We start from the raw sequence: 24,950 nt of genomic DNA on the forward strand, positions 1-24,950 counted from the left end.
CAGGAGCGGCTGGGATGAGCCTTTCCACGGAGATCCGTTCTGAGAACCCTCTCGGCAGGGCCGGGACAGAGCGCTTACCCCATGTCTGCGGAAGCTCTGCGGTACCCTCCTCCACTCGCCGCGGTGACCGCGTCCCAGGTTTGCGCCCCGTGCCTCACGCCGCGTCTGGAGCAGCGCCGTCTGGTAGAACATTCTGTGGTGGTGTGTGTGGCTGGAGTGTGGTCGCCACGAGCTTCACATCGCTGTGGAGACCTTGAAATGTGGCTCGTGCAGCTTTGAAACTGAGTCTTAAATTTTATTTCAAGTGTAAATTTGTGTAGCTCCTTGTGGCTGGCGGCTTTTAGCACGGGTCTGGGTGCTGGGACACCGTTCAGTTTTACGGCGCCGTGAGTGACACGCGGGCTGCAGCGCGATGACGGCAGGACGCATGTCACACAGAATGGTCGCGGGGGTGAGTGCCGCTCCCTCCCGCACCTTCTAGAACACTGGATGCTGAACTCAGCGGAGTTGAGTTCACCCCGCCGTGGGTGGAGGGGTCAGGTGGGCAGGGACCCACGGAGTCAGGTCCTTGGAACACAGCTGGAGTCGGAGCTGCCGGCCGTGCACCCTCGTGTCTTGCTTCCAGATGCCGTACTGGGCCATGGAGTGGAAGGACATCGGGGAGCAGGGCCCAGCACGGGCCTAGGCAGGAGCCAGAAACCAGAGCAGGTGACGGGACCGTAGACCCACAGTGAGAAGGAGCGCCGCCCTGGGCCCGCAGCTGCCCCAGGCCACCCAGCAGTCGAGGGAGGGGGCAGCCCCACCGTGCACATGCTGGTGCGGCGCGGGGGTCCAGGCCGTGTGGGGCCGGCAGGACTCCCTGTTCCACGCCGTGGCCCAGCTTTCCCGAGGACCCTAGGAAGCTCTGTGAGGTCCTGAGCAGCGAGGGGACGCAGGCGGGTTTGCACTTGCGCGAGGTGACTGCTGCTCTGTGGCTGGTTTCCATTCCCAGGCTCTTCTGGGCCCACTTGCGGCTTTTTCTGAACGAGCCGCTCCAGTGACCGGTCTGGTTCTTTGGTTCTCTTCCTCCTTTCCTGCGTCGCTCTCTCCTGCGCCCCGCGCCCTCCGCTTCCCTGGTGTCCTTCTGTCTCTGATCCAAAGACCAACCAGGAGAAAGCAGCCTCACCTGTCCGGGTAGGGGGGGCACCAGGGTGAGGGGACCTCTTTGAAGTGTCAGAGGGATCTGTTCACGCTGGGTTGTGTGGATGACCGGAAGCGACCTTCACGGGACTGACAGCGTAGCGGGTGCACTCAAGCTCGCGGCTCCCGCCCTGCGCCCCGGACACGCAGCCTCCGGCCTCGGGCGGCCTGGGCGGGGGTTTCTCTCGGGTCCTCCCAGAGGTGCTTCCGGCATCTGTGCACATGTGAACGAGTCTGTAAACGCAGAAGCACGTGGTTCCCTTCCCCGCTCTCGTGCCCACCTGTTCTGTGCGCACCGTTCTGCCCACCAGACTTCCCGGAGGCCACTGGGTTCACTCCGTCGCCCCCCACACACGGCTGAGCGCCCCCCACCCCGGTCATACCGCGGTATACTGGCCCAGCCACCCGCAGAAGCCGTCCCACGAGTCCGTGCTGTGCCTCTGCCCACGGTGCCTGCCTGGTCCCTTGCTGGAGGTGCAACTGCGGAACCCCATCGGAGGGGCGGCAGGTGCACTCTTCCGGGAGGGAGAGGCATGGCAGTGATGGAGTTCACCGTACCGTAAAGGGGACCCGTTCAACACAAGCTCGGGGGTAAATCTGATTCGGTAACCTTGAGGTTTTAGGGTCTTAACAGTTGCTGAGTGAGGTATCCCAGGCCGGCTGCCGGCGGGGTGTGTGTGGGTTGGAATATGGCCACCGGACAGGCCAGGTTCCTTCCGTAGCCCACAGATAGGCGCGTGTTCAGAGGCTTGGGCCATCGCTGGTCTCCTTTCTAGAGAGGCGTGTGCTGGTTCCCCGACAGCTTAGTATCAGACGCCCAGTGAGCCTCCTGGAGATGCCGGTTGCGGGGGGGAAGCAAGATGAAACGCGAGTCGGGGAGGCCGTCCGCCACCCTCTGCCGGGTGCACGGGGGTCTCCGTGTGGCTCCACCCTCCGCGGTCTCGCTCTCCAGTCTCCCTTTCCTTTGCAAATCACCGCCTAAAACTAACGAGCGTTTTCTTTTTTCCTGTCTTTTTCTTGCATCCATTTCTCTGCTGCTTCCTTCTGTCCCATCAGCCCCACTGCAGCCTGGTAAGACCCAACAAGCGTGCGTCTGTGCACATCCCGTCCTCGCGACCCCGGGGCGGGCTCTCGCCCTTCACGCCTCTCTGGGTATCCGACCGTGCTAGCCCTGCCAGCTCAGGCTGCCAAATAGGTGGTGTTGCCAATGGTGTAGACCTGATTCATCTCCCACCAGGTTTAGCGGGTTCTGGGGTGAGAGGATTGGCCTCTCTTTACCCAAGACTCGGGGCCCCTTTTACCAGAACCTAACGCTGGTCCCTCCCCGCGCAGCTCACCAGTGTGTTTTCCTCACCCTCCAGGTTAAGCAGCCTGTCTCTGGGGGACCCGGCACCTGAACGCAGGTCCCCTTCCCACCGCCGGCAGCCGTCCGACGCCTCTGAGACAGCAGGTGAGCTTGGGCGCTGACACCGACACCGACACGAGCGCCGAAACAGACAGATCTGCGCTCGCAGCGTGTGTGCGGTGTGACGTTACACGTTCTATATGTGAACTGCTTCCGTCGTCCTCTTGTCGACTCTGGAAAGGAGATGTTACCGAGCTTTACACGGCAGGCGTGTGTGAGCTCGTCCACGCCCACAGAGACGTAAGCCCCTCGGGTTCCCACTCTGGAGCTCACGCTCCGTCCATCACAGGAGACGGTCACACGCCGGCAGGCACGTGTGAGTCCGTCCACGCCCACAGGGACGTAAGCCCCTCGGGTTCCCACTCTGGAGCTCACGCTCCATCCATCACACGAGACGGTCACACGCCGGCAGGCGCGTGTGAGTCCGTCCACGCCCACAGGGACGTGAGGCCCGTCGGGTTCCCACTCTGGAGCTCACGCTCCGTCCATCACAGGAGACGGTCACACGCCGGCAGGCGCGTGTGAGTCCGTCCACACCCACGGGGACCTGGCCGGCCTGCGGTTCCAGCTTTCTTGTCCTCCACATTCTGTGCACAGACGTACGTGTGAAAAGAAGGGGTTTTCTCTTTCCACGCACCCTTCCCTGGATTTGGCAGGGTCCCCCCGGGTCACCCCCGTCAGCAAGCTGGTGTAGCACGCCATGCCCATGGGGCTTCATTTGATGGAAAACCGCAGTCTCCCTTGGGCCTGTCACAGGGCTGCTTTTCTGTCGTGCCCGTCCTCAGCCAGACCCAGAGAGTCAGCCCCGTGCGCAGAGGAGGGTCGCTCCTCGGGTGTAACGCAGAGTCGGGGACAGGCTGCTGTCACTCGCCGAGTGTAGTGTTTGGTGTTTGGACAGGAGGAGTCTGGGGAATCAGTCAGTCTGGGAAGGCTGTTTGGAGGAGGCAGCGCTGCAGCCTTCCTGGGCTTGTCTTGACTGTGTGCACCAGCCTTCCCACGGCTGTGCCTCCGTAACCCCTTGTCCTCTGTCGTCTCTTGTCAGGTCTTGTCCAGCGCTGCGTCATCATCCAGAAGGACCAGCATGGCTTCGGCTTCACGGTCAGCGGGGACCGTATCGTCCTGGTGCAGTCCGTGCGGCCTGGTGAGTGCTGCCTCCACGGCGTGGCGAGTTCTGGGCGTGAATGCCTGCGCTGGGCCTGGTCCCCGGGAGCGCCCGGGGGCATCGTCAGAGCGCCACGCACCTGCATGGGATTTCTGGGGTCGCACTGCGTGCTCGCGTCGCTGCTGGGAAGGGTGGGAACAGCCGGCGGCCCTCAGGATGGCAGGGCCCGCGCTCGGTCAGGGGCTGCTGCGGCACCTCACGGTGCAGGATGGGACGTGCCAGTCCCTGCGGTCACCCGCGTTGGCGGGTGCAGCAACCTTAGACGTGACCGCAGGAGGAGTGACGAGTGTGGGACAGCAGGGAGGGGCGGTGTTGGGAGATCTGTGTGTGGCCGTGCGCGCCTGAAGCCTTTCTGCAAGGGGGTGTGTGCTGTAGGGACAGGCCGCGAGTGGTGGGGGGCGGAGTGCGAGCCGCACACGGGTCAGCCCGGCCGCTGCGCACCTGGGGAAGAGCCGCCGGGCCGCAGGACTGAGCTGGCCGGTGACCGGCTGACGCCGACCCAGGAAGGAGCGCGGAAGCCTATGAAGCCCGTGTCCCGGAAGGAGTGACCAGCACTGGCAGATGGGCCGGGCCGCTGACGTGGAGAGCGTACAGGCTCCAGAATACAGCCCCCAGCAGAGGCGAGGCGGGCTCGGTCCCCGTTGGATGGCCGCAGTAGAGCAGATGGTGCCGTCAAGTGTGTCACACGCGTGTCTTGGGCTCCCAGCAGGTGAAGCACGTGTACGTTACACTGCTGTGCCGTGTGCGGTTTGCTAGGTGTAGAAGCACGGTGTTCACGTCCTCACAAAAAGCACCTTCTCGCTCGTCCGCCGGTCTTAAGCTCCCTCCTGGTGGCCGCTAAAGGCCGCAGGGCCGTGGCCGTTTCCTAGAGTCACACGATGAAGTTTGCGGCTTCAACAGACGCCCCCCCCCCCGCTTCCGTGAGCGATGTCCCTGCAACGCAGTCCCCTGTGCGTGCAGCTCGAGAGCACCGCAGACGACCCGGGAGCGCTTCCCTGACGTGGGGTCGGTCCTGTCCCGCACGCCGCGGCGCACTCCTCTGGGTTTACCAAGACCCTTGGTGGTCGCGGCGGCCCGCACAGCATCCCCTCCGGGAGGAGCTTCTCTGGGGGAGAGCTCGTGCTCAGGGCCTCTGTGAGGAGAGCTCCTCGCACGTTCCAATCTCACAGGGACACCGCAGCCCTTCCGGCTTCACACCCCTCTCCCGGGTCCGGTTCTGGTTCTGCTGCTGTTTGCACGTCTGCGGACACTTCTCCAGCAGAGTTCAGAGTCCCTCACGGTCCTCTATGAGGACTGCAATCGGCCCCCAAACCCCGCAGAACATTGGTATTGGACGTCTTCCCACGAACCGTTGATGTTCTTGACGGCATCAAGAATGACGAATCCTTTCCATGAGGTTTTCTGATGACTTTGACCAGGTCCCTCAGCAGAATCATCTGTGGCAGCCACGGCCTCACAAAATGTATTTGTCAAATAATAAGACTTGAAAGTTGGGGCGCCTGGGGGACTCGGTGAAGCGTCTGCCTTCAGCTCAAGGCGTGAGCCCAGAGTTCTGGGCTCGAGTCCCACATCGGGCTCCCTGCTCAGTGGCAAGTCTGTTTGTCCCTCTGCCTGCTGGTCCCCCTGCTCGTGCTCTTTCTCTGACAAAAAAATAAAGTCTTTAAAAAAAACAAACAAGAAAAGACTTGAAAGGCGAAACAACTTGTTGATCCCATGAGCTGCAGAGTAGGTGTCCTCGGTGGGCACGAAGGCAGCGCACCCCTCCCTCGTCCATCTCCGTCAGAGCTTGGGGGTGGCCACGTGCATTTTATTGTAAAATGGGCCCCAAGCCCAGCGTGGGGCTGGAACTCCCGACACGGAGATCAGGAGTCGCATGCTCTACCAACTGAGCAGCCGGGGTCCTGTCAGGGGCGTTTTGAAAGGGATCTGTGTTCCGAGCAGGTCTCAGCGGTGGAGCTCAGACATTCTGTCCACCCTGCTGGGGACAGGTGTGTGGCCCTCGGGGCTCTGCGGGGCCATTTCTCAAGCCCCAGCGGTGTGGAGTCCGCGTCATCCCGCAGGGCCCTGGGATTCCGGGAGCGGCCCCCAAGCGTCGGCTTCCGCTCACTGCCCCTAGCAACACAGGCACCCTGTCCTCTGGAGCCCGCAGCCAGGCCCTGCCCTCTCCTCCAGCTGCGGGAGTCCTGGCTGCTCCCCCTTTCCGGGGAAGGCTGCTTCGTCCCCACGGAAAATCTGTTGGACAGTGTGGCACCTTCAGGAACTCTCTGAGCTCCGCCTTCTGGAGCACCTGCTGCTTCACCGGCCACTTCTGGGTCAGGGACACGGCTTCTTTCCCGACACCGTGCTGAACCCACCCCTGCCTGCTCCAGACCAGACTTTGTCCAAAGGGGACGTGGTGACTCCTGGGACACTCAACCTAGACCCCTCTGACCCTGGGCTGGATTCCAGCTAAAAGGGACGCAGTGACTGGCAGGACACTCGGCTCAGACGGCTCCGACCCCAGACCACACTTGAACTAAAGGGGACACGGTGGCCGCTGGGACGCTTGGCCCAGACCCCTCCGATCCTGACCTGGACTTTGGCCGAAGGGGACGCAGTGGCCACAGGAACACTCAGCCCGGACCGCTCCGACATTCCCCGCACCAGCGACGTCCAGCCAGCTTTCTCCTCGCCCCGGGCGCTCACTGGAACCGCACGGGCCGTTCCCTCCAACGGCTTCTCCTTCGCGTTCACAGCTCGGCTGACCCCTGGCGCCCGAGGCCCAGGCTCTCGGGGTGTCGGGTCCGGACACGCCTGCCTCGCCGAGCTTCACCCCTGCTCGCTTCTGACTTCCAGCGTCGGATGCGCGACTCTTCCTTTCGTCCGAGCACGTCGAGGCCGTCGTCAGGTTATGAACTGGCCTCGTGTCCACACCGCGGCGTCTCTGGGACGAGGGAGGCCTGCGGGGAGGGAGATGGAGGAACGGCCGTGGGCGGAGCCGTCCCACGCGCGGCTGTAGGTCTGCCGGCGCGTGGGGGCAGCCTGCGGGGCCCAGGGACGCCGGTGCCATCCACGACCGCTCGGCACAGATCCCCACGAAAATCAGACAATGAACGATTTTAGATCCTGTGAGAGTCACCGGAGCGTGACAGAGACAGGAAGAGCAGCTGCTGTCGGAACACGGGCGCCAACACACGGGGGCCCAGAACCTTCCATTTGTGAAAACCCAACAGCGGCCGCGCGCCCCGCGGCCAGCACCGCGAGGCGAGGTCTGCGCGAGGAAGGTCGGGTGCAGGCTGGTGTTTCACACTCTGTGTGGCAAAATGGGAGGAAAAAGTGCTTTACGTAGTCCCGGAGAAATCCCTGGGCCTCGCTTATGGGGCAGGTGAAAGGGGTCTCTCGAACTCGGGACCAGAACGGGGTGTGGGGGTCGCACAGGACGGAACTGGCCGAGCTTGTTTGCTCTTCGCGTGGGAGCGCGTCTGGCTTGGCTTCCTGCCGGAGGCGAGCTGCGACGAGGCGCGTCTGTTCCCCGCTTCCTCGTTCTCCCTGGTCGGACGGGGACAGCGCTGCGGGGAGGACCGCCACGCGTCCTTCGCCTCTGCGGCCGCCTCGGAGCCGCTCACGTGGCCCAGAGGCCTGGATACAGTCAGACCCAGAGACGGAACGGCAGACGGGTGGCTTGCTGGTGGAACCTGAGTTCTGGAAGGGGTGTGTGTGTGCGCGTGCGTGCACACGCGCATGCATGCATGCGTGTGTGTGTGTGTGTTGGGGGAGGAGACACCTGTGTCAGCGCGGACATGGCAGGAGTAGCGGTTGGTACCGTCTTTCCACGGCATGAGGCTTCTCCAGCTCACCGTTTCTCAGAGTGTGGTCCGTGCTGCCTCGAGAGCCTGCACGACCCCCGGTGGACGAGGCTGCCGTCCTCGTCCCAGGCCCACGCCCGGAAGGGCTGAATCACCCTCCGGCAAGGGGGCCAGCGGATGAGCCTTTGAACAAAACCCCCAGCAATCGTCGCGCTCACTGACTTTGGGGAACTTCTCTGGTTCTGTTCCTGCGGAGACTTTGCTTTCTTCTTGAGATCTCGCCACGTGTGTCTCAGACTTGCAGGCGAGGCAGCTCATTCCCAGCTTTGGTTTCCAGACACGGCCTGGAGCGTTGCAAGCTCCTCTGTGACTAGCGGGCTGCCGACGAGGGTGTGATCCCGAGTCCCGACGGAAACCCGACTTGGAACACAGCTCTGCCAGAGAAGCTCCTTTTAGACCAGAAGCATCTCCGTGTGCTTCGTGGGAGTTCTGTTTTGATCCGATGAAGGCAGCTGACGGATTCAGGGATCATCTGGGGCAGATGCACAGAAACACAGTCTGTGGGCCGCTCGTTAGCCTGCCTCGGCTCCCATGCTTCTTGCTTCCTGGATGACGGAGTCATTAGAAACCGCACAGCAGCGGCCGCTGCTGCAGCCTCCATCCGAGGGACAGCCACCAGCCACAGCAGGGGTTTTGGGTCCTGCCTCTTTTAAAGGGAGAAACTGGGCTGCCTGGGGGGCTCAGGGATGCGTCTGCCTTCAGCTCCGGTCATGATCCCAGGGTCCTGAGACCGAGCCCTGTGTCAGGCTCCCTGCTCAGTGGGGAGTCTGCCCCCCCCCCCCCCCCCCGGCGTGTGCTGTGCCTCTCTTTCTCCCAAATAGGTGAGATCTTTCAGTAAGTGGAGGGACAGATCGCAGAGGCTCTAAAGCGGATTTTAACGCTAAAGCAGTGACCTCGCCTTCGGCAGCGTGAACTCCAGAAGGGGCTTGTCCCGGCTCCAGAAGTACAGTTTGAAAACTCTTGTTTTCACCCATTGTTCCCTACTCCTCTTAATAGTTACTGTTAGGTCAGCGGTTACATTTCGTGCAGTAAACTTACTCGTCCAGCTGGATTGTGGGAACCACAGAGACATGTTCCAAGAAAGCACACATCTGGGCCTGGAGCAGGCCTGTCCCTCTGGCCCCGTGGCCTGGCTCCCAGCAGCCTGGCCTCCGAGCTGCCCAGCGAGAACGCCCGCTGCAGCACACGGGCCTCCATCCCCAGGGCAAGACGGGAGGATGCCCAGCTTCTGAGGTCCTGGCACAGAGCGCTGAGGGACTGCAGGGCGGGGTCACTGACCTCAGGAGCGAGGGGCTGGGCTCTCCTGACCAAATCTTCTCCCTACAGGAGGGGCAGCCATGAGAGCTGGTGTCAAAGAGGGCGACCGGATCATCAAAGTGAGTGCCCCCCCTTTCTGGCTGGTTCCCTGCGTCCCCCTGCCCTGCCCGCAGGGGGTTGGCCACTGGGTTGGGGGCAGGGCCACAAGAGGGCCCCAGGAATGTGGAGACCTGCCCCCAGGAGCCCCCTCCTCGGCCTTTCTGGACTCTAACTAACCAAGCTTCTGCAGTGGGTTTTATTTTCCCATTTAACACACAATCAAAATACATCTAAGATGGGGGGGTGCTGAGACCAGCAGGGGGTCCAGGGCCTTCAGACTCTGTCGCCACACGGGGCCGACCTGAGGGCCTTGCCAGCTGCCACCTGCTGGGACCTGCCCGGCCTCTGGGGCCACACAGTCCTGGAGGCACTAAGGGATTCCTAGGCGAGGCAACGCCTTAGCCCTCCAGTGGGGAGGAGGCCCGCTGGGCAGGGGCGCGGGCCAGCCGCGAAGACAGAACGTACAGCCATGTGAACGGGAGCAGATTCACAACGACCGGCGGGTCTCGGGGCACCGGAAACTGGCTTTGTGAAGGCATCTGAGCCTCGGAAGGACCCCACGTCCATCCTGGTCACTCCAGCGTTTGTCCTGCCACAGGTGAACGGCACCATGGTGACCAACAGCTCACACTTGGAGGTGGTGAAGCTTATCAAATGTGAGTCGGAAACTGGGTGCACGAAAGTGGGGGGCAGGTGGGCTGGGCGCAGCAGGCCCTTTGACCCGGGGCCTCCTTTGTGGTGAGACATGCAGCCAGGGCCGCGTGTCTCATCTTCGTCCACTGGGCCTGCCCCGTCCCCTGCGGTTACGGCCCGTGGAGACCATATCCTGCTGCCCCCAGCTCCCTCCAGGCCTTTCGCTCCTCTGTCCCCTCCACAGACAGCCTTCCTCGGTGGTGGCCTATCTGGGGGGCGGGGGTAGCACAAACATTCTGTCCGCAGCCGGGAAGACCCAGCCCTTGGGGCTGCCCAGGTGACCCAACGGAAGCAGGAGACGCTGAGGAAAGCGCTCCCGGCAGATGGTCCCAGGAGCACGGGTGGCCAGGGCCTGAGCGCCTTGCGTCCGCCGGGGGCTTGACAGACTTGAGTGTGGCGACGGGCTCGAGGGCCAGGCAGCCGCACGCGTGGGTGGGATTTGGAGCATCCTGCGTAAAGAAGAGGGAGGAAGGGGCACCGGCATGGACGCGGGGCCGGTGGCTGGAGCTAGGAGACAGCCGGGCACTCCGGTGCAGTTTTATCCGCAGAATTTTAAGTTTCATGGAAGGAGGAGAAGACTCTGTCCCCCCACCATCACCCGCCCCTCGCATGACCCAGTTTGTAGCCTGAGTGTCCGCCTTCCGGGACCACACGCCCTGATCTGGCTGGTCCTTGTCTGTCTGCCTCCAGCTGGCGCCTACGTCGCCCTGACGCTCCTGGGCTCCTCCCCCTCACCCGTCGGTGTCTCTGGGCTGCAGCAGGACCCCGCCCCCACCGGAGCCCCCCGAGCCACTCCTGTGGTCCCACCACCTCCTCCACCGCCGCCTCTGCCGCCCCCACAGCGCATCACAGGGCCCAGACCGCTGCAGGTGATGGTCCCCGCTCGTCACCAAGGGGGGAAGCAGGTGTAGCGAGGTGTGCTGGTGAGCAGAGGTGGGCCGGAGACGCGTGAAGAGCGTCGGCAGGACAGGGGGAGGGCTGGCCGCGTGGAGGGGCCACTCCGCCTTTCGTGTCCACCTTCCATGTGAATGCGTCCTGTCTCCCCGGACAGCGGAGGGCACTGTGCTTCCTAAACAGAGGGGACCCTAAGGAGGCCCTTGGGGGTGCTGCCCACCAGCAGGGAGAGTGCACCCCTCCAGGCATGGACAGAGGTGACTGTTAAAGATTACGACCAGCCCTTGTCACAGAGTATGGGACACACGGAGCCTTAGGGGAAAGGCTGCTTGAGGGAGGAAAGGGAGAGAAGGGGAGGGGATCAGGAACGCGTGGGCAGCAGCAGGGGCAGACCCGGGCCGGGGCAGCCGAGAGACGAGGTGCAGTGAGGAACAGGGCCGGGGTCTGTGGTCGGACAGAAGAGCAAGCAAGCAGGGGCAGGCAGCCTTGGAGCGGTTCGGTACCAAGGTGGTTGCCGCCAAGGCCTCTGGGAATTCGGGAGGTGCCTGAAGTCGGGTGAGTGGCTGAGGGTCACTCAGACGTGCAGGCGACCCCAACAGCCTCTCTGGGTTTTTCAGCCTGAGAACAGGCAGACGGGAGAAGAGCCGCGCGGGTGCCCCTCCCTCACCGCTCACCGGTCCTTTCTGTTTCCAGGATCCCGAATTCCAAAAACACGCCGCCCAGATCCTTCGCAGTATGCTGAGGCAGGAGGAGAGAGAATTACAGGTGAGGCCCTGCCGAAGGCGGCCGGCCGCGGCCTGGCTCTCGGGGCCCCGTCATCGCCAAACCCCAGCACCCAAAACCCGAGGCCCGCTAACAGCTGTGACCGTGGGACGCATCACAGCAGAACTCGGATGAGGCAGTAAATAGGGACCGGAGGTCCGGGGTCACGGGTCGACGTGGATGCGCAGCCCAGTGCCAGCAGGAGACGGTGGGGAGAAGACAGTGGGCCGAGGGAGGTCTCCGGGAGGCGGGGTGGGCAGGCCGGGTGGGCAGGCTGCTGGCAGCGGCACCCCGTTGCTGGGGGTGGGGTGCAGGGGCCCCTCATTTCCATTCATCCCTTTTTTGGAAGCTGCCTATAAAGCATTGTTCTAGGTCGGGTGGTGCACAGATGTGGAGAGATTACACAGTCCTGCCCTCGGCACAGCTCTGAGGGGGCAGAGAAACCTCCCAGCACAGTAAGAGTCAGGGAGGGGACGAAGCAGGCAGCAGTCCCTGCACCACAGGGGCACACGGGGACTTCAGGGGAGAGCTGTCTCTCAGCGGGGCCTTGGGTGGGCCTTCGCAGACAGATGGGGAGGGTGCACTGGTGAGTGCATAGCACAGGCCAAGGGCACGGACGTGTGGAACCATGCTCCCATGCTTGGCAGGACTGAGCTGCTGCTAGGGGGGGAGGGGGCTTTCCTTCTGGGGTGTGCGAACCAGTGGGGTATCTGTGGCTGGATGGAAATGCAGGCAAACTGCATCGCAGTGTCTTAGCGAGCAGCGTGGACAATCGGGGCAGGCCTGTCGGTCCGTGGGACAGCTCAGAGTCCAGAAGTCAAAGCACACGTAGAGGGTCGGTTGGGTTTTAACAAAGGCGGAGAAAACCGTCTTCCAGCAGTGGTGCCGGACCAGCCGGCTGTCCACGTGCCGAGGACGAACGTGGTCCGTACTTCACGGTGTGAGCTGAATCTTATCCCAGATCTCTCAAGGACAGATGTAAGGACTGAAACTGTTCTCGAAAACCACAGAACGCTCCGAAGAAAACACAGGTGGAAATCTTCATGAGCTTGGATCAGGCCACGTTTGCCTACACGTGACAGCAAAAGTAGACGCAACCGAAAAGTAAACAATTTGTACTTCGTCCAAATTAAAAGTCTTTGTGCATCAAAGGACACAATCAAAAAAGTGAAAAGACCATCCCCCGGATGGGAGGAAATACTTGCAGCTCATCTGTCCGATCGGGGTCTGGCGCCAGATACGTTAGGGACTCCGTAAACGTAATAAGACGACGCGTGAGCCAGTGGGCCGTACAGCAGAGACGTGCACGGATGCCTGGTGAGCTCGCCGCGACTGGTCGTCAGGTCAGTGCTGGTCACCACCGCACTGCATACCCGCCCGGATGGCCAGAGCCAAGGCTGCGCCAGTGAGGGGGGAGGGGAGAAGTTGCGGAAATGCTGGTGTACGCACCCTCCGTGTGCCCATTACCCTGATGGATCCCCACCATTGCCGGGGAGGACGCGGAGTCACACGGCCACCATGGACACGGTTCAGTGGCTCCTGAGAACAGTCAGCGCAGCGACGCGCAGAGACACTCCGTTAGCCCCACTCCCGGGTCTGACCCCGGAGAACTGGGAACACGGCCAGACGCGTACCTATCCGCGGACGTTCACGACAGCGTTCATGACAGCGTAGCCCCAGAGAGGACGCCACACGACCTGCAGCAGCCCAGGGTGGTCTGTCCGGACTGCGGGACGGACTCACCCCCCCCGCCCCGCCCTGGGCAGGAAGTACCAAGAACACATGAGGCTCGGAGGAGCCAGGTGCAGAAGACGATGGGTCATGTGAGCCCATTTAAGGGGAAGTCCAGAACACATACGTCCATGAAGACGCCAAGTAGATCAGTGGTTGCAGGGGTGGCGGGGGAGGAGGTGTCCGGGACGCTACCCTGCCGTGTTCCAGAGCTGTGTAGTGGGGCTGTCGTCATGAACCCTGCCGGTGTGCGCAGGCCCCTCAGCTGTACGCTCACACGTGCCGAGGTTTATCTTAGTGAATTCCGCGTCAGCCGTTTCTGAGGTGCTGGTGCACAGAAGCCCCAGAGGAGGATGGACCCACGGCCATCGCGGACGACTTCCCAAGGTGGTGCTTGAGTTTGGGTTCTGCCCGTTCCTCTCTGGAAGGTGTGTTGGGCCTTGAACCCCTCCTGAGCTTGGAGTTCATTCTGAAGACCATGGGACGGGTCGGAGGACTTTGAGCAGGGACTGGTCCCATCCCCAAACCAGTGTTCCCCGGAGACATCCTGCGGCCGCTACAGGAGACCAAGCCGGAGGGGTAGGAATCGGCATGGGAGACGCGGGGCCACAGGGGACATCGTCGAGGTCATGTGGCTGAACACACGGCCTGCGGGGGCAGGTAGCAGGGCAGAAAGAGCAGGAGAACCGAGTCTGGGCGCCGGGACGGCAGCAGTGCTGGCGGTGAAGGGAGCAGCAGAGCAGGGTTTGCGGGGAGACGGGAAGGTCAGCTCTGCGTGCTCAGGGGACGTTGAGAAAATGACCATCCACAGCCACGTGGAGGTGAGGGAGCTGAGCCTCGACGGAAAGGGCAGGGTTGAGACAGGTTCAGGGGTCCTCAGCGTGAAGGTGGTCGTCGGAACTGGGGACTGAGTGGGGTCCCCCGGGGGCCCGTGCAGGGCGAAGGAGAGCGTGTGCCGTGGGATCTCGGAAGTGGGCCTCTGCGGCACCGCACCCACCGTCGCCCCCTGTTCCGTCGGCTGTTCCATCGGCTGTTCCGTCGGCTGTTCCGCTGCTGGTCCTTCTGCCTGTGGGACTAAGTAGCGTCCCGGCCGGGACCACGTCTCTGCCTGTGTTTCCTGTCAGCAGCACAGGCCCACGCGAATTTCGGGGCATAGGGACCCACCGGAGCTGCGGACAGGCTGTGAGGGAGGGTGGGGGCCACCGGGACGGCTTCTGAGGAGGGAGACCGTGTGCAGGCTTCACACCTTGGGCCCCAAGGGTCAAGCCTTGTCTGGGGACGTGTCTGTGGAAGGAGGGAGGAAGGGCCAAGGCAGCGGCTTAAAGATCATCAGAGTCAAGGGAAGGGCCTCGTGGTGGTGGCGGGTTTTCGTTTTAAGAACAGAAAGGAGGGGCGCCTGGGGGACTCAGTGGGTTAAGCCTCTGCCTTCGGCTCAGGTCATGATCCCGGGGTCCTGGGATCGAGCCCCGCATCGGGCTCTCTGCTCAGCGGGGAGCCTGCTTCCTCCTCTCTCTCTGCCTGCCTCTCTGCCTGCTTGTAATCTCTGTCTGTCAAGTAAATTTTTTAAAAAATTAAAAAAGAAAGAAAAAGAACCGAGAGGAGCGTTCCTGCGGAGCGAGGGAAGGAACCGTGGGGTGGGGGACTGAGGGTGCAGACAGGGTCCCCGGAGAGCCCCCACGGCAGGAGCAGAGCTGCTGTGTGGGGCCGGAGAGGTCGCAGATGTCGGCAGTGCAGCTGGGAGGCCCGCTGGGGGACGGCGCCTAGTGGGGCTGGGGGCCTCGGGCCTGGAGCGCCGTGGGGCAGCAGGGGGCCCGGCTGAGCTCACGGCTTTATGCGCTTGCGTGATGGGCCGGCCTTGCGAGCGCTTCCTTCTGCAGTGCCACAGCACCTGCGCTCGGGGAAGGCGTCACAGGCCAGGGCTCATCCGGGCCTCACTGCCGTCCGGTGGGCAAGGACCATCATCCCCGCGTTACCCAGGAGGATGTGGGAAAGCTTCGCAGGTTGACACAGCTAGTGAGCATGGGGGACAGGGTTTAGAGGGAGGCCTCCCCGACGTCAAGGCTGAGGCTCCGTGTGCTCTCCATGCGTACCAGGTACGCACAGAAGAGCGTCCGAGTGGCTCCCGGCTGCACCTGTGGCCAGACGGGGCGCCTGGGACTCGGCTGCGCGGGAGCTCCGTGCCGACTGTTGCGTACGGACACTGAGCATTTGGTGCCCGAACCGGAGCCCAGGCAGACCTTGTTAGCATGAGGCATACGCCCGGCCTCAAGCGGTGGTTCAGAGGGGACGGCCCTTGTGTGCTGTCATCTCGCTCCGGTTGGCCTCCGGTTGGCCTCTGTGGCGTTTCCCGTCGCCTCTGCTCCTTTCTCTCCTCCCGAGCGACCACGAGCTCACACGCATCTCTGCAGGCAGAGCATGCCGTGTCCTCTCTCGGTTCGGGGGTCACGGCCCGCTGTCCCCACCGGGGGGTCGCGCTCCCCACTAACCACCTCGTGCCTTCCCCTGTCGTCCTCGCCGTCCCCAGCGCATCTGTGAGGTGTACAGCCGGAACCCCGCCAGCCCACTGGAAGAGCAGATCGAAGGGGCCCGGAGGCGCGTCACGCAGTTGCAGCTGAAGATCCAGCAGGAGATGGGCAGCGGCGGCGTGGTGAGTGCCACGGCCGGGCCCCAGGGAGGGGCGCCGTGCGGGGAGCCGCAGGCAGAACTGGGAGGTCAGCCTGGGCAGAGGCCTCCTGAGTCGTGCCGGAGCCTGGACCGACCAGTGGGCAGTTAGTGCCTCACAGAGACAAGGGGCAGCGATTCTTGCTTTGGAGGCATGGGGTGGGGAGCGACCCGGCGGGCGGGGGACCGTTTGTCGCCCTCCAGGAGCCTGCCATCGCGGTGCAAAGAAGTACCTGTGAGCTCGGCCGGACCACTGGCTTGAGCCTCCTTGTCCACTCCCTCCCGGGAGTGTGGCCGTTCCCACACTGGTTTTACCCAGCGCACCCATGGCGGCCTCTCGGGCCACGTGCACCGCAGACGGTGGGTCTCTTCCCATACCGCAGGGCCCCCCATGTCAGCCCACCATGCAGCCACGTCTGTAGGGAAGCCCCAGGGAGGAGATGCCATGACCCGCGCCAATCAGGGATCCATGCCTCTCCTCCTGCACTGTCTCAGTCAGGCCTGAGTCCTGCGGGCTGATTAAGAAGGAACTCTCCGGAAACGAAGGTCTCCAAGAGCAGTATTTGCAAAGCCAGTGAAGGATTTGAGGGTCACCTCCTTTGTTTTCAAGAACACCCAGATCAGACTGTCTGGGAGCCACAGGCTGATCAAATTCAAGCTGCTGTTTCCTGAAGGGCACGTCCGTGTCACGTGGCCGATAGGCGCTCGGGTTCTGAGCTCACCAGCTCTCGGCCCCTCGGGCCAGCTGCTTGACCCCGGGAGCCCCGGTGTCCTCGTCTGTGAGCTAGAGAGCCCAGCAGGGCCTGCGGGGGCGCTGATGGTCAGAGTCGAAGCGAGCCCCCGTCACGGGCCGTGTGCGTCTGCCCTGCAGCTGTGCTCGCGGGCTCCCTGGGCTGGAGCGGCCAGTACATCCAGCCGAGGCCTGCAGGGCTGAGCTCCAACCCCATTGTTGGTCCTTCTGCTGCGCGCCTTGGGTGGGCAAGTCACGCACAGTCTGGGCTCCATTTGCTCCCTGGTCACACGGGCGGCAGCGTTGCCAGCAGCCTAAGTGAGGCCCAGAGAAGCATGCTTCGTGAGCATGGCGCACCGTCACCGCGGTTCGGTCCTTCAGGGCTGGCCCACCTCTACGCAGCCCTGCACTGGAGCTCCTCGGGTCCTTGCTGGGATGCTCCCCCGGGTCCCGCTGACCAAGGCAGTGGGTGCTGAGGGGTCGGGGCAGCACATCCGTGAGCCCGAAAGCTTCCGGTGAGGGCGTAGCCCCGTCTGCACGTTAGGGCCCGTGCCCTCCTCACACTCTGCCAGGGACGCAGCAGCTCCCGGCCCGGGCGTTGCTGCGGCGACAGAGCAGGAAGGGCCCCTGCTTGCCGCGGGTGCTGAGACCGAGGGGCGGGGGGACACCCCACAGGAAGGCCCGAGTCCCGGAGAGGCTCACGAATCGTGCCCACGCTCTGCCCTTCCTTGTGCAGGACGCGCCCCTCCCATGTGGTGACGCCAGCCAGAGAGCATCAGAAGGTGAGGTCCTCACCCCTGCTCCCCGCCCCAGCGGGCCGACCCCAGAAGGACTGGCTGTGGCCCGGCGCTCCGGGCAGGAGGAGAGGGAGAGAAGGCGGTGTTCGTGCACAGGGACGGGGGCCGCGGGGGCGGGAGCTTCCCACTGAGGGTGCATGCCAGGGTGCTCCTGGGCTGATGGGGGTCTAGACCCCAGCTTGCCCACGAGCCTGGTGCTCGGGAGCCTGGGAGCCGCTCCCGTGATAGGAGGCGAGTCGAGCCAGAGAGGAATGTGGTGGGTTGAGGGCGAGTCTTGCGGTGACAGAGCCGTGGACGCTCGCTCCAGGAGGTGATAGGACCGGGCACTGGCCCACAGGGAGCCGGAAGTGGGGTGTGGAGCATCTGACCTGAGGGAAACCGGGAAAGGAGGGAAGGTGTCCGCTTCACCTGCCTGAGCCCACGCAGGCCCCCAGGCCACGGCACCACCTCCCATGCACGCTCTTTCCTCCCCAGGGCAACTCTCCCTGGATTCCCAGGAGGGGGACAGTGGTCTGGACTCGGGGACAGAACGCTTCCCGTCCCTCAATGAGGTGAGTGCCCGCGGGCGCCAGCCCTGTCTCAAACTGTGGCAGGTTGTGCTGTGGCCTCCGACCCACCACGTCTGTGCCTCCGCCACGTTCCCAGCTCCCAGACTTTTAGCCACTCTGCTCTGCATGCAGAAGGGGTTTCACACGCGCCTGCGTGCAGGACCGTCAGACTTGGCGTCTGTTCTGTGAGGAGTCGGGCAGGGAGAGGCGCACGTACAGTGGCGAGCCTCTGGGCGTGAGGAATCAGCCACAGCCAGGGCCGCACGCGTGGGTCCTTCCCGGCTGTGGCCACGCCATCTTGGACGCGTGCCCGGAGCCAGCCGAGTGGGAGGAGCCTCGGGGTCTGCCGCAGAGCGCCGTCGTGGGTGCCGAGCCGGGCACCCTGTGACCGAAGGCTCCGTGTGCCGCTGGGCGTGTGCACCCCGGACAGGGGCATCTCCAGACCAGCCAAGGGGGACCTTCTGGATGGGCTTTCTGTTCCTCCAGGCGCTATTGAGTCGGAACTCGGCACTGTCGGACCCTGGGCTGGACAGTCCCCGCACCTCCCCTGTGGTCATGGCCCGGCTGGCCCAGCACCACCGGCGGCAGGCCTCGGACACGCCAGTGCCCGGCGCCAGCGACCAGGTGAGGGGTCCAGAGCCCCTTGTGGTTCTCCCTCCCGCCTCCAGAACCAGCTTACCCAGGGTCTGGCCAGGAATACTCCAGCTAAACCCCCTTGAAGGGAGACTTTGCCTAGAGAACGAGAGTGAGCCGCTGCTTGTGAGGACGCAGGGAGGGCAGGACAGGGAAGAGCAGGTGGCGTCTGTATGAAATGCACAGAGCCTTGTTCTGTGTCTCTGGGATACTCTCGTGCACGTCCTTTAGGAAAATGCTCGGTCTTACACCAGATCTTACTGTTCAGCACGCTAACGTAGGAGCCTAACAGACGTCAGCTACCTGGGGACCTGCCCCAGGCACGTCTGCCCTCCGGAGGCACTTCTCTGTGCCCCCATGGCCCTGAAAACCTGGTGTGGCCGCTACTGCCTGCAGGGGTAGACTGGGTGCAGGGGGGCAGCAGGAGGAGCGTCGTGGGCTCAGTGCAGGGACTCCGAGCTGTTGTGGGGCTTCTCTGACGTTTTGGAGGCAGAAGCTGGGTCCCTGCATGGGAGCAGCATGGCAGGACCTCCTGGTTTTGTGTAACAGCGTTTCCCAGCGTCCACCCACCCCCTGCCCTCCCAGGGGCACTGTGGGGTCATGCCTCGGGCTCGTGCTTCTCTGGAGTGGGGGCTCCCTCGGGCGGCTGACAGAAGCCAGTGTGGAGACCCTAGCACGGAGCCCTTTCTCCCTTTCCCGGAAAACCATGGGAGTTGTTCTCTTTGAATGACAGGAGCGGCTACAGAACGGCCCCTGTCTCCGAATCGTACTCTGTGCGGGTGAGGGCGGGCTGGGGGGACCATCGCGCGCGGCAGCAGCACATGGAACCATCGGGAACTCCTGTGTTCGCTCGTGTACCTGGATAATGTCTGATTTTTTTTTTTTTTTAATAATGAGCATCTTCTGCCTTCATAATCAGAAAAACTGCGCATTTGTAAAGACTTTTAAAATACCCTCCCCTCTCTCCACAACACGCAAAAACCTGGTGTTTTCACGCGTCACCCGAGAGCCAGATAGAGCCACAGGTGGCCATCCAGCGTCCCCTGGGGATCCCGGACCCCACGGTGCCACAGATGCCGAGAGGAGGCCGGAACGCAGGCTGCCTCTCATTCGGTGTCTCTGGGCCTCGCTCCCTCCTGTGTCCGCGGGTGCCAGGCTCTGGTCACTGACCTACCTTCTGGGCCTCAGGTTCTCTGACTCCTGTGCTGAGCGTCAGGTCCACAAACGTCCAGGAGAACAGGATGAGTGAGGGACACCCGGGAGGCGCCATCAGGGGAGGCCGCTGGAGTGGAGGGGCGGGAGGCGTCTGCGGCCAGGGAGAGGGTGGATTTGAGTGACCTGGGGAGCCCGTGGAAATGAGGAAGGTTGCGTTGAGTGGAGAGCACGGCTGGGAGGGGCCTCTGCGAGGCCAAGGAACCATCCGAAAGCCTGCGCTGGATGAACTCTCTCCTCGTTCCTAACATCGGCTCACCAGTTAGGGCTCAGTTTTAGTAAAATTGGTGCAGAGAAGCAAGTCACACTGAGAAACCTGGATTTGAGACCCGTCATCGCCTCGGGCAGGCCTCGGGCAGGCCGCAGGGGGCAGAGGTCAGCTCTGCGCCCTTCTGCTCCAGGAGGTAGGGGTGGGGAGCTGTCGTGTGACAGAGCGGCCGGTGGCTGCAGGCACGGGTGTGGGCTGTGATGGGCGCAGGTGTGGCTGCCGAGGGGACAGCGGAGCCTTAGCCTACCACCGCCAGAGCTGGCACTGCCCCCCGGGGCTTTCGCAAACAGGAAGAGCACCCCCGCTCTCGCTTCCCGTGCCCACGCACACGTGCCCTGGCAGCCCTGCCCAGAAGCTCTTGACTTCTGCAAGTGGAAATTGTCGTCCTGTCCTCTGAGATTTTGGGGAGGTGGGGAGATGCCACGTTCGCCAGACCGTGCCGCGTTCCTTGCCAGTGCCGCACTGTTGACTCCCGTCCTCTAACCTCTGCTCCCTGCCACTGGCTTCTCTCCCCAGGGCACAGACCAGAGCCCGAAGCCTTTAATTATTGGCCCAGAGGAAGATTATGACCCGGGTTATTTCAACAACGAGGTAACGGTTTCCTGGTCTCCTTTCGTCATGGTCCCGCCAGCTGCCGTTGCTGGAGGCACAGAGAGCCGCCACGGCCGTGGGGGAGGGGGGGGGGCAGGGCGGGCCCCGCCGCGTGTCGGCTGGGGGCGGCAGGGGCCATGGGGGCCCAGCTGCGGGAGGCCCAGCTGCTGTGCCCCGCGTCCAGCCGCCCCCGTGCTCCTGCGTTGCAGAGCGACAGCGTCTTCCAGGACCTGGAGAAGCTGAAGGCTCGGCCCGCTCACCTGGCCGTTTTCCTGCGCTACATCTTCTCTCAGGCTGACCCCAGTCCGCTGGTGAGTCGGGAGCAGCCTCCGGACCGGGGCCTGTGGGCGCCCTCCCTCCCGCCTCCGCCCTCGAGAGGGGTCGGATCCGCGGGCTGCGGCAGGTTGCTCAGGGCCAGTCTCTGGGCCCAGAAGGTGCAAGTCCGGAGGGCTTCCTGTAGCCTGGGGCGGTGCGGGGGGAGCGAGGCGGGACCCCCGCCCCCGTTCTCAGTCTGGTCGGAGGACACGGTCCCTCCCGGGCAACACCGGGGACGGCAGATCCGCAGCGCTCACGTGGGCGAGGGGACACAGGTGACGACGGCACACGGGACAGGGTGCCTGGGACCAGGGCTCAGGGCCAGCAGCCTCAGCAGCTTTTCTCATGCTGCTCCGTGCTCGGAGAAGGACGGAAGAGAGAGGAGGACCTGTGTCCCTCGCAAGCCCCGGACCGCTGACTTCCTGCGGGGCTGACAGCCGCGGGAGCCTGGGTCAACGTGACGGGCCCCGCAGGTGTGCCCTGAGCACCGGACACCGGCCGCATGACAGAAGCAAACCACGGACCCTCAGGAGGGGGGCGGGGCGCAGAGTCCCCTGCTGGAGGCTGTGGGCCGGGGCTGGCGTGGACTTGCCAGAAGGTTTGAACAGGAAGCCAGGACTTCTCAGCCTCCATGTGGCCACGTTGAGCTGTAGGTTGCTCGCTCGCTGGGCCTGTCTGACGCATCTTCCCTTCTCAGCCGCGTCACGAGCCTGCGCCCGCCCGGCGTCCCAGCACCTCTCCCGGGAAGGGCCACAGAGGTCTCCAGGCCCTGCCCGCCCTCCCCTGGGGCTGGAATCCCACTCCAGAACCGCTGCTCCAACCCGTTTTCTCGCCCCTCCTAGCTTTTTTACCTGTGCACAGAAGTTTATCAGCAGACACACCCCAAGGATTCTCGAACCTTAGGAAAAGACATCTGGAACATTTTTCTAGAGAAAAATGCGGTAAGGTAGTCACGGATTGAGTTAATTTTACTGGACTCTTGGGGCCACTCAGGAGCAGAGGGAAAATGAAGCCACATTTTCAGGCTGGGTGGAGACAGGTTCTTGAAGAGAAGTCGGGTCTGGGGGTTCCTGGGTTGTGTTCACGCCCTGCTCTCAACCCCGAGCTCCTTCCTGGCCCCTTCATTCCTGTGTGCACAGTCGAGCCACATCGCCTGTCCCCTGGGCCACAGCTGCTTCCCCCCAACCCTCCTCGCCTGCCCATCAGTGGACAGAGCAGCAAAGACACAGAGACACCCCCCAACCCACCCCTGCAATGGCAGTCGAGATCAGTGAGCCATGACAGGGGTTCTGACGGAGCCCTTGGGGATACCGCCCACAGCACGGTTTGCGAGGAAGAAGCCCAGGGTACGGGCACAGGAGCGCCATGTAAGCGGACAGGACCACGATGGTGCCCCACACGGCACCGTGGGCCTAGTCTGACCAGTGACTTTAGTCTTCCAGTTCCAGTGTGAGCTTGCGGGATTAATGAGATTGGGGAGGGAGCTGTGTTCAGGACTCGCGGGCCCATCCCCTTGCGTGGGTCTGGAGGAGGGTGGCAGCCGCCAGCCTGTCCCCGCGGCCAGGTCCCCGCGGCCAGGTCCCCGTGCTCCATGCTCCGCTGGGCGCTCGGCCATGGGAGGAGCAGACGAGAGGGCCCAGCGAGGTTTCCCTGTTGCTGCTCAGTCAGCAACAGGAGGGAACTGGCAGACCCACGGGGCCGGCCCCGAAGGTGGCCAGCTGGCCCTGTGGCTTCAGGTTCCATTTCTCAAACGCCCTAGCCTCATGTGCAGGCTCCCAGGGGAGTAAGGGGGCGCGCGGCGGGTGTCAGGGAAGCAGACGGGGAGGGTGGGAGGCTCTCCTTGCCTCAGGGTGACGTCTCCCGTGTGCCCTGGGCCGGGGGTCTCACCACTCACCCCTACTATCCCCTCTTGCAGCCGCTGAGAGTCAAAGTCCCAGAGGCGTTACAGGCTGAAATTGGTAAGTCAGCTCATGGGCCCCTTAGTGTCGTCCTGGGTCCTGGGGGCTCCAGAGCACAGAGGGCGCAGAGCCCATCCTTGGGCACCCCTCCTCTAGGAAGGGGAGGTGGGGGCCGTTCCTCCAGAGCACCTTGCGGTAGCTGGAGGACAAGCACCAGGGGACAGGCCCTGCCTGGGGAGCTCGTCCCAGGGAGGGAAGACATGACCCCCTCAAACACGCGCTCAGTTCTGCCCTCCATCCGCCTGGACGCAGCGGGGTCATCTGTACCAAGGGGAGGTGGGACTTGAGGGGTTCCTAAGCCTGGTCGAGCATCAGAATCCCTTGGGGAGTTCTACAAAGTCCAGAAACCGGGGCTTCCTTCAGCCCACCTCAAGGTCGGCATTTCTGGTTCTGTAAGTTCCTCACTGATGCTGAGAGCAGCGGCCCAGAGAGGACCTGGCCGGCCAGGTGGTCGCTCCACTCCCTTCTCACACTCAGCTCGTGAGTAGAAGAGCTAAGGGAAGGTGGCCTAGAGGGCAGCAGCCCAAGGAGGGGGTCCCAGGGAGCTTTCTAGACGATAGGTTTCCCACGGTCGAGGGTGAACAGAGCTGGGTAGGGACTGGCCCTTGCCCTTGTGATGCTGCCACAGGGACAGGACACTCAGCCCAGGTCCCGCGAGGGCCTTGCCTCCTCAGGCTCGTGCACTGGCCGGGCAGCCCCTGGGGCACGTCTGACGGCAGGCAGGGCTCTAAGGTCCTTCCATGTCTTGTGGTTTGGAGCACCCAGGGGTCGTGTCCTCACCTTGGGACCCGGACGTCAGGGCTCCAGTCCTAGATTCAGGAGTAAGCGGCTGGATCCAGGCCTCCGCCTCCCTTGGCTCACAGGAGGGCGGAAAGCTGGGCTACTGGGGGCTCCCCAGGCGCGGCCCCTTCTGAAGCCCCGTCTCTGTCCCCCGTGGTTCCCACCAGACTTGCGTCTGCGCACCGGCGAGGACGCCCGCATCGCGCTCCGTGAAGCTCAGGAGGCGGCCATGCCCGAGATCCAGGAGCAGATACAGGATTACAGGTGCCGGCCCGCCGCTCCCTCCGCCTCAGCACCCACTGTCCCTGTGCCGAGTGCGTCCCGTGTGCACGCGCTCACCCCTGCTGGGTCTCTGTCGGCATCTGTGTCCGTGTCTCTCTCTGACTCAGGGCGAAGCGCACCCTGGGGCTAGGCAGTCTCTACGGGGAGAACGACCTGCTGGGCCTGGACGGGGACCCTGTCCGAGAACGCCAAGTGGCCGAGAAGCAACTGGCCGCCCTGGCGGACATTCTGTGAGTGCGCTCTCCATGCTCACCCCTGCACGAACACACGCGAGCATTTGTGGGTCCTGTGCCCCAGCGTCTCCCCTGCACGTCTACGCCACGCTCCTTCCCCACTGGCTCTCCCGCTGCCTTTCTCAGGCGAGGGTGGTGGCACTCGGCGGCGGGTGCGGGGCCTGGGGCTGCCCATGGGAGCCGTCTGCTGCCTTGCAAGCCTCCTCCTGCCCGCACGTTCCGTGGACCCCAGTGGGAGGCCCACGCCGCGTGTCTGCAGGGGGGCTGCCTTCAGGAGGCAGATGAGCTGGAGGACGGGTGACGGGCCTAGCGCGAGGAAGGAGCTCGCAGCACAGCGGCCGTGCCTCTCCGGCCCATCTTGACATCGTCCCCCGCATGACTTTGTGGGCACACGTCAGGCTCAGGCCTGCGTGACCTCAGTCTCAGCTACACACTGACAAAAGGGGGACAAGGAGGTCTTCGTAGTTTGTTCCCGAGGCCGTTCGGAGCAGTGAGATTGATGGGGTCTCTTCCGGGCTCCTGGGATGTGTTCATGGGCAAAAGAGCAGTTCCCGTGACGCGGACGTGGTAGCAGGAGGAGGCCACATTTGACGCGCACGTTCTGTAGCGCGTTCGGAACGAGGAGAGGGAGGCAGCAGCTCCGAGGAAGGGGTCTGGAACTAGCGCGAGGCCATTTCAAATAGGGTCAGGGCAAGCCACACCCGGAGAGCAGCACGGGGCACCTGCGGGACGTGGGCCGCTCCTCCTCACGGCACCTGGGAGCAGAGCATCCCAGGCAGAGGGAGGCGGGGCGGGGGGGCGCTTGGCGTCTGGGGGCTGCGGAGAACGGCAGTGCTGGGGCTCGTGGAGAAGGTCTAGGCTGACGTCCGGGGCCGGAAGGGGCAGCCGCTGAGCCTTCAGCCACACCTCGGACCT

At 63.7% G+C, this 24,950-nt stretch overlaps 1 protein-coding gene across 9 annotated transcripts in view; it reads left to right on the top strand.

Moving 5' to 3' along the window:
- The window catches only part of ARHGEF11 (Rho guanine nucleotide exchange factor 11), a 75,545-nt gene that overhangs the window by 33,850 nt on the left and 16,745 nt on the right, over nucleotides 1-24,950 (top strand). For 6 of the 9 annotated variants that reach the window (XM_059413611.1, XM_059413609.1, XM_059413603.1 and 3 more), the window contains exons 2-18: nucleotides 2,236-2,250; nucleotides 2,541-2,629; nucleotides 3,627-3,725; nucleotides 8,918-8,967; nucleotides 9,546-9,603; nucleotides 10,331-10,509; nucleotides 11,228-11,299; nucleotides 15,552-15,674; nucleotides 17,155-17,200; nucleotides 17,690-17,766; nucleotides 18,250-18,387; nucleotides 20,393-20,467; nucleotides 20,677-20,778; nucleotides 21,625-21,723; nucleotides 22,698-22,740; nucleotides 23,688-23,784; nucleotides 23,910-24,032. In XM_059413611.1, the coding sequence (XP_059269594.1) occupies nucleotides 2,236-2,250; nucleotides 2,541-2,629; nucleotides 3,627-3,725; nucleotides 8,918-8,967; nucleotides 9,546-9,603; nucleotides 10,331-10,509; nucleotides 11,228-11,299; nucleotides 15,552-15,674; nucleotides 17,155-17,200; nucleotides 17,690-17,766; nucleotides 18,250-18,387; nucleotides 20,393-20,467; nucleotides 20,677-20,778; nucleotides 21,625-21,723; nucleotides 22,698-22,740; nucleotides 23,688-23,784; nucleotides 23,910-24,032 (1,485 nt within the window). The remainder of the gene's footprint in view (nucleotides 1-2,235; nucleotides 2,251-2,540; nucleotides 2,630-3,626; nucleotides 3,726-8,917; nucleotides 8,968-9,545; nucleotides 9,604-10,330; nucleotides 10,510-11,227; nucleotides 11,300-15,551; nucleotides 15,675-17,154; nucleotides 17,201-17,689; nucleotides 17,767-18,249; nucleotides 18,388-20,392; nucleotides 20,468-20,676; nucleotides 20,779-21,624; nucleotides 21,724-22,697; nucleotides 22,741-23,687; nucleotides 23,785-23,909; nucleotides 24,033-24,950) is intronic. The other 3 variants (XM_059413606.1, XM_059413605.1, XM_059413610.1) reach the window with 2 other exon arrangements.

The sequence above is a fragment of the Mustela nigripes genome, chromosome 10 (genome assembly GCF_022355385.1).
Source record: "Mustela nigripes isolate SB6536 chromosome 10, MUSNIG.SB6536, whole genome shotgun sequence".
In the NCBI taxonomy this organism is placed as follows: Eukaryota; Metazoa; Chordata; class Mammalia; order Carnivora; family Mustelidae; genus Mustela; species Mustela nigripes.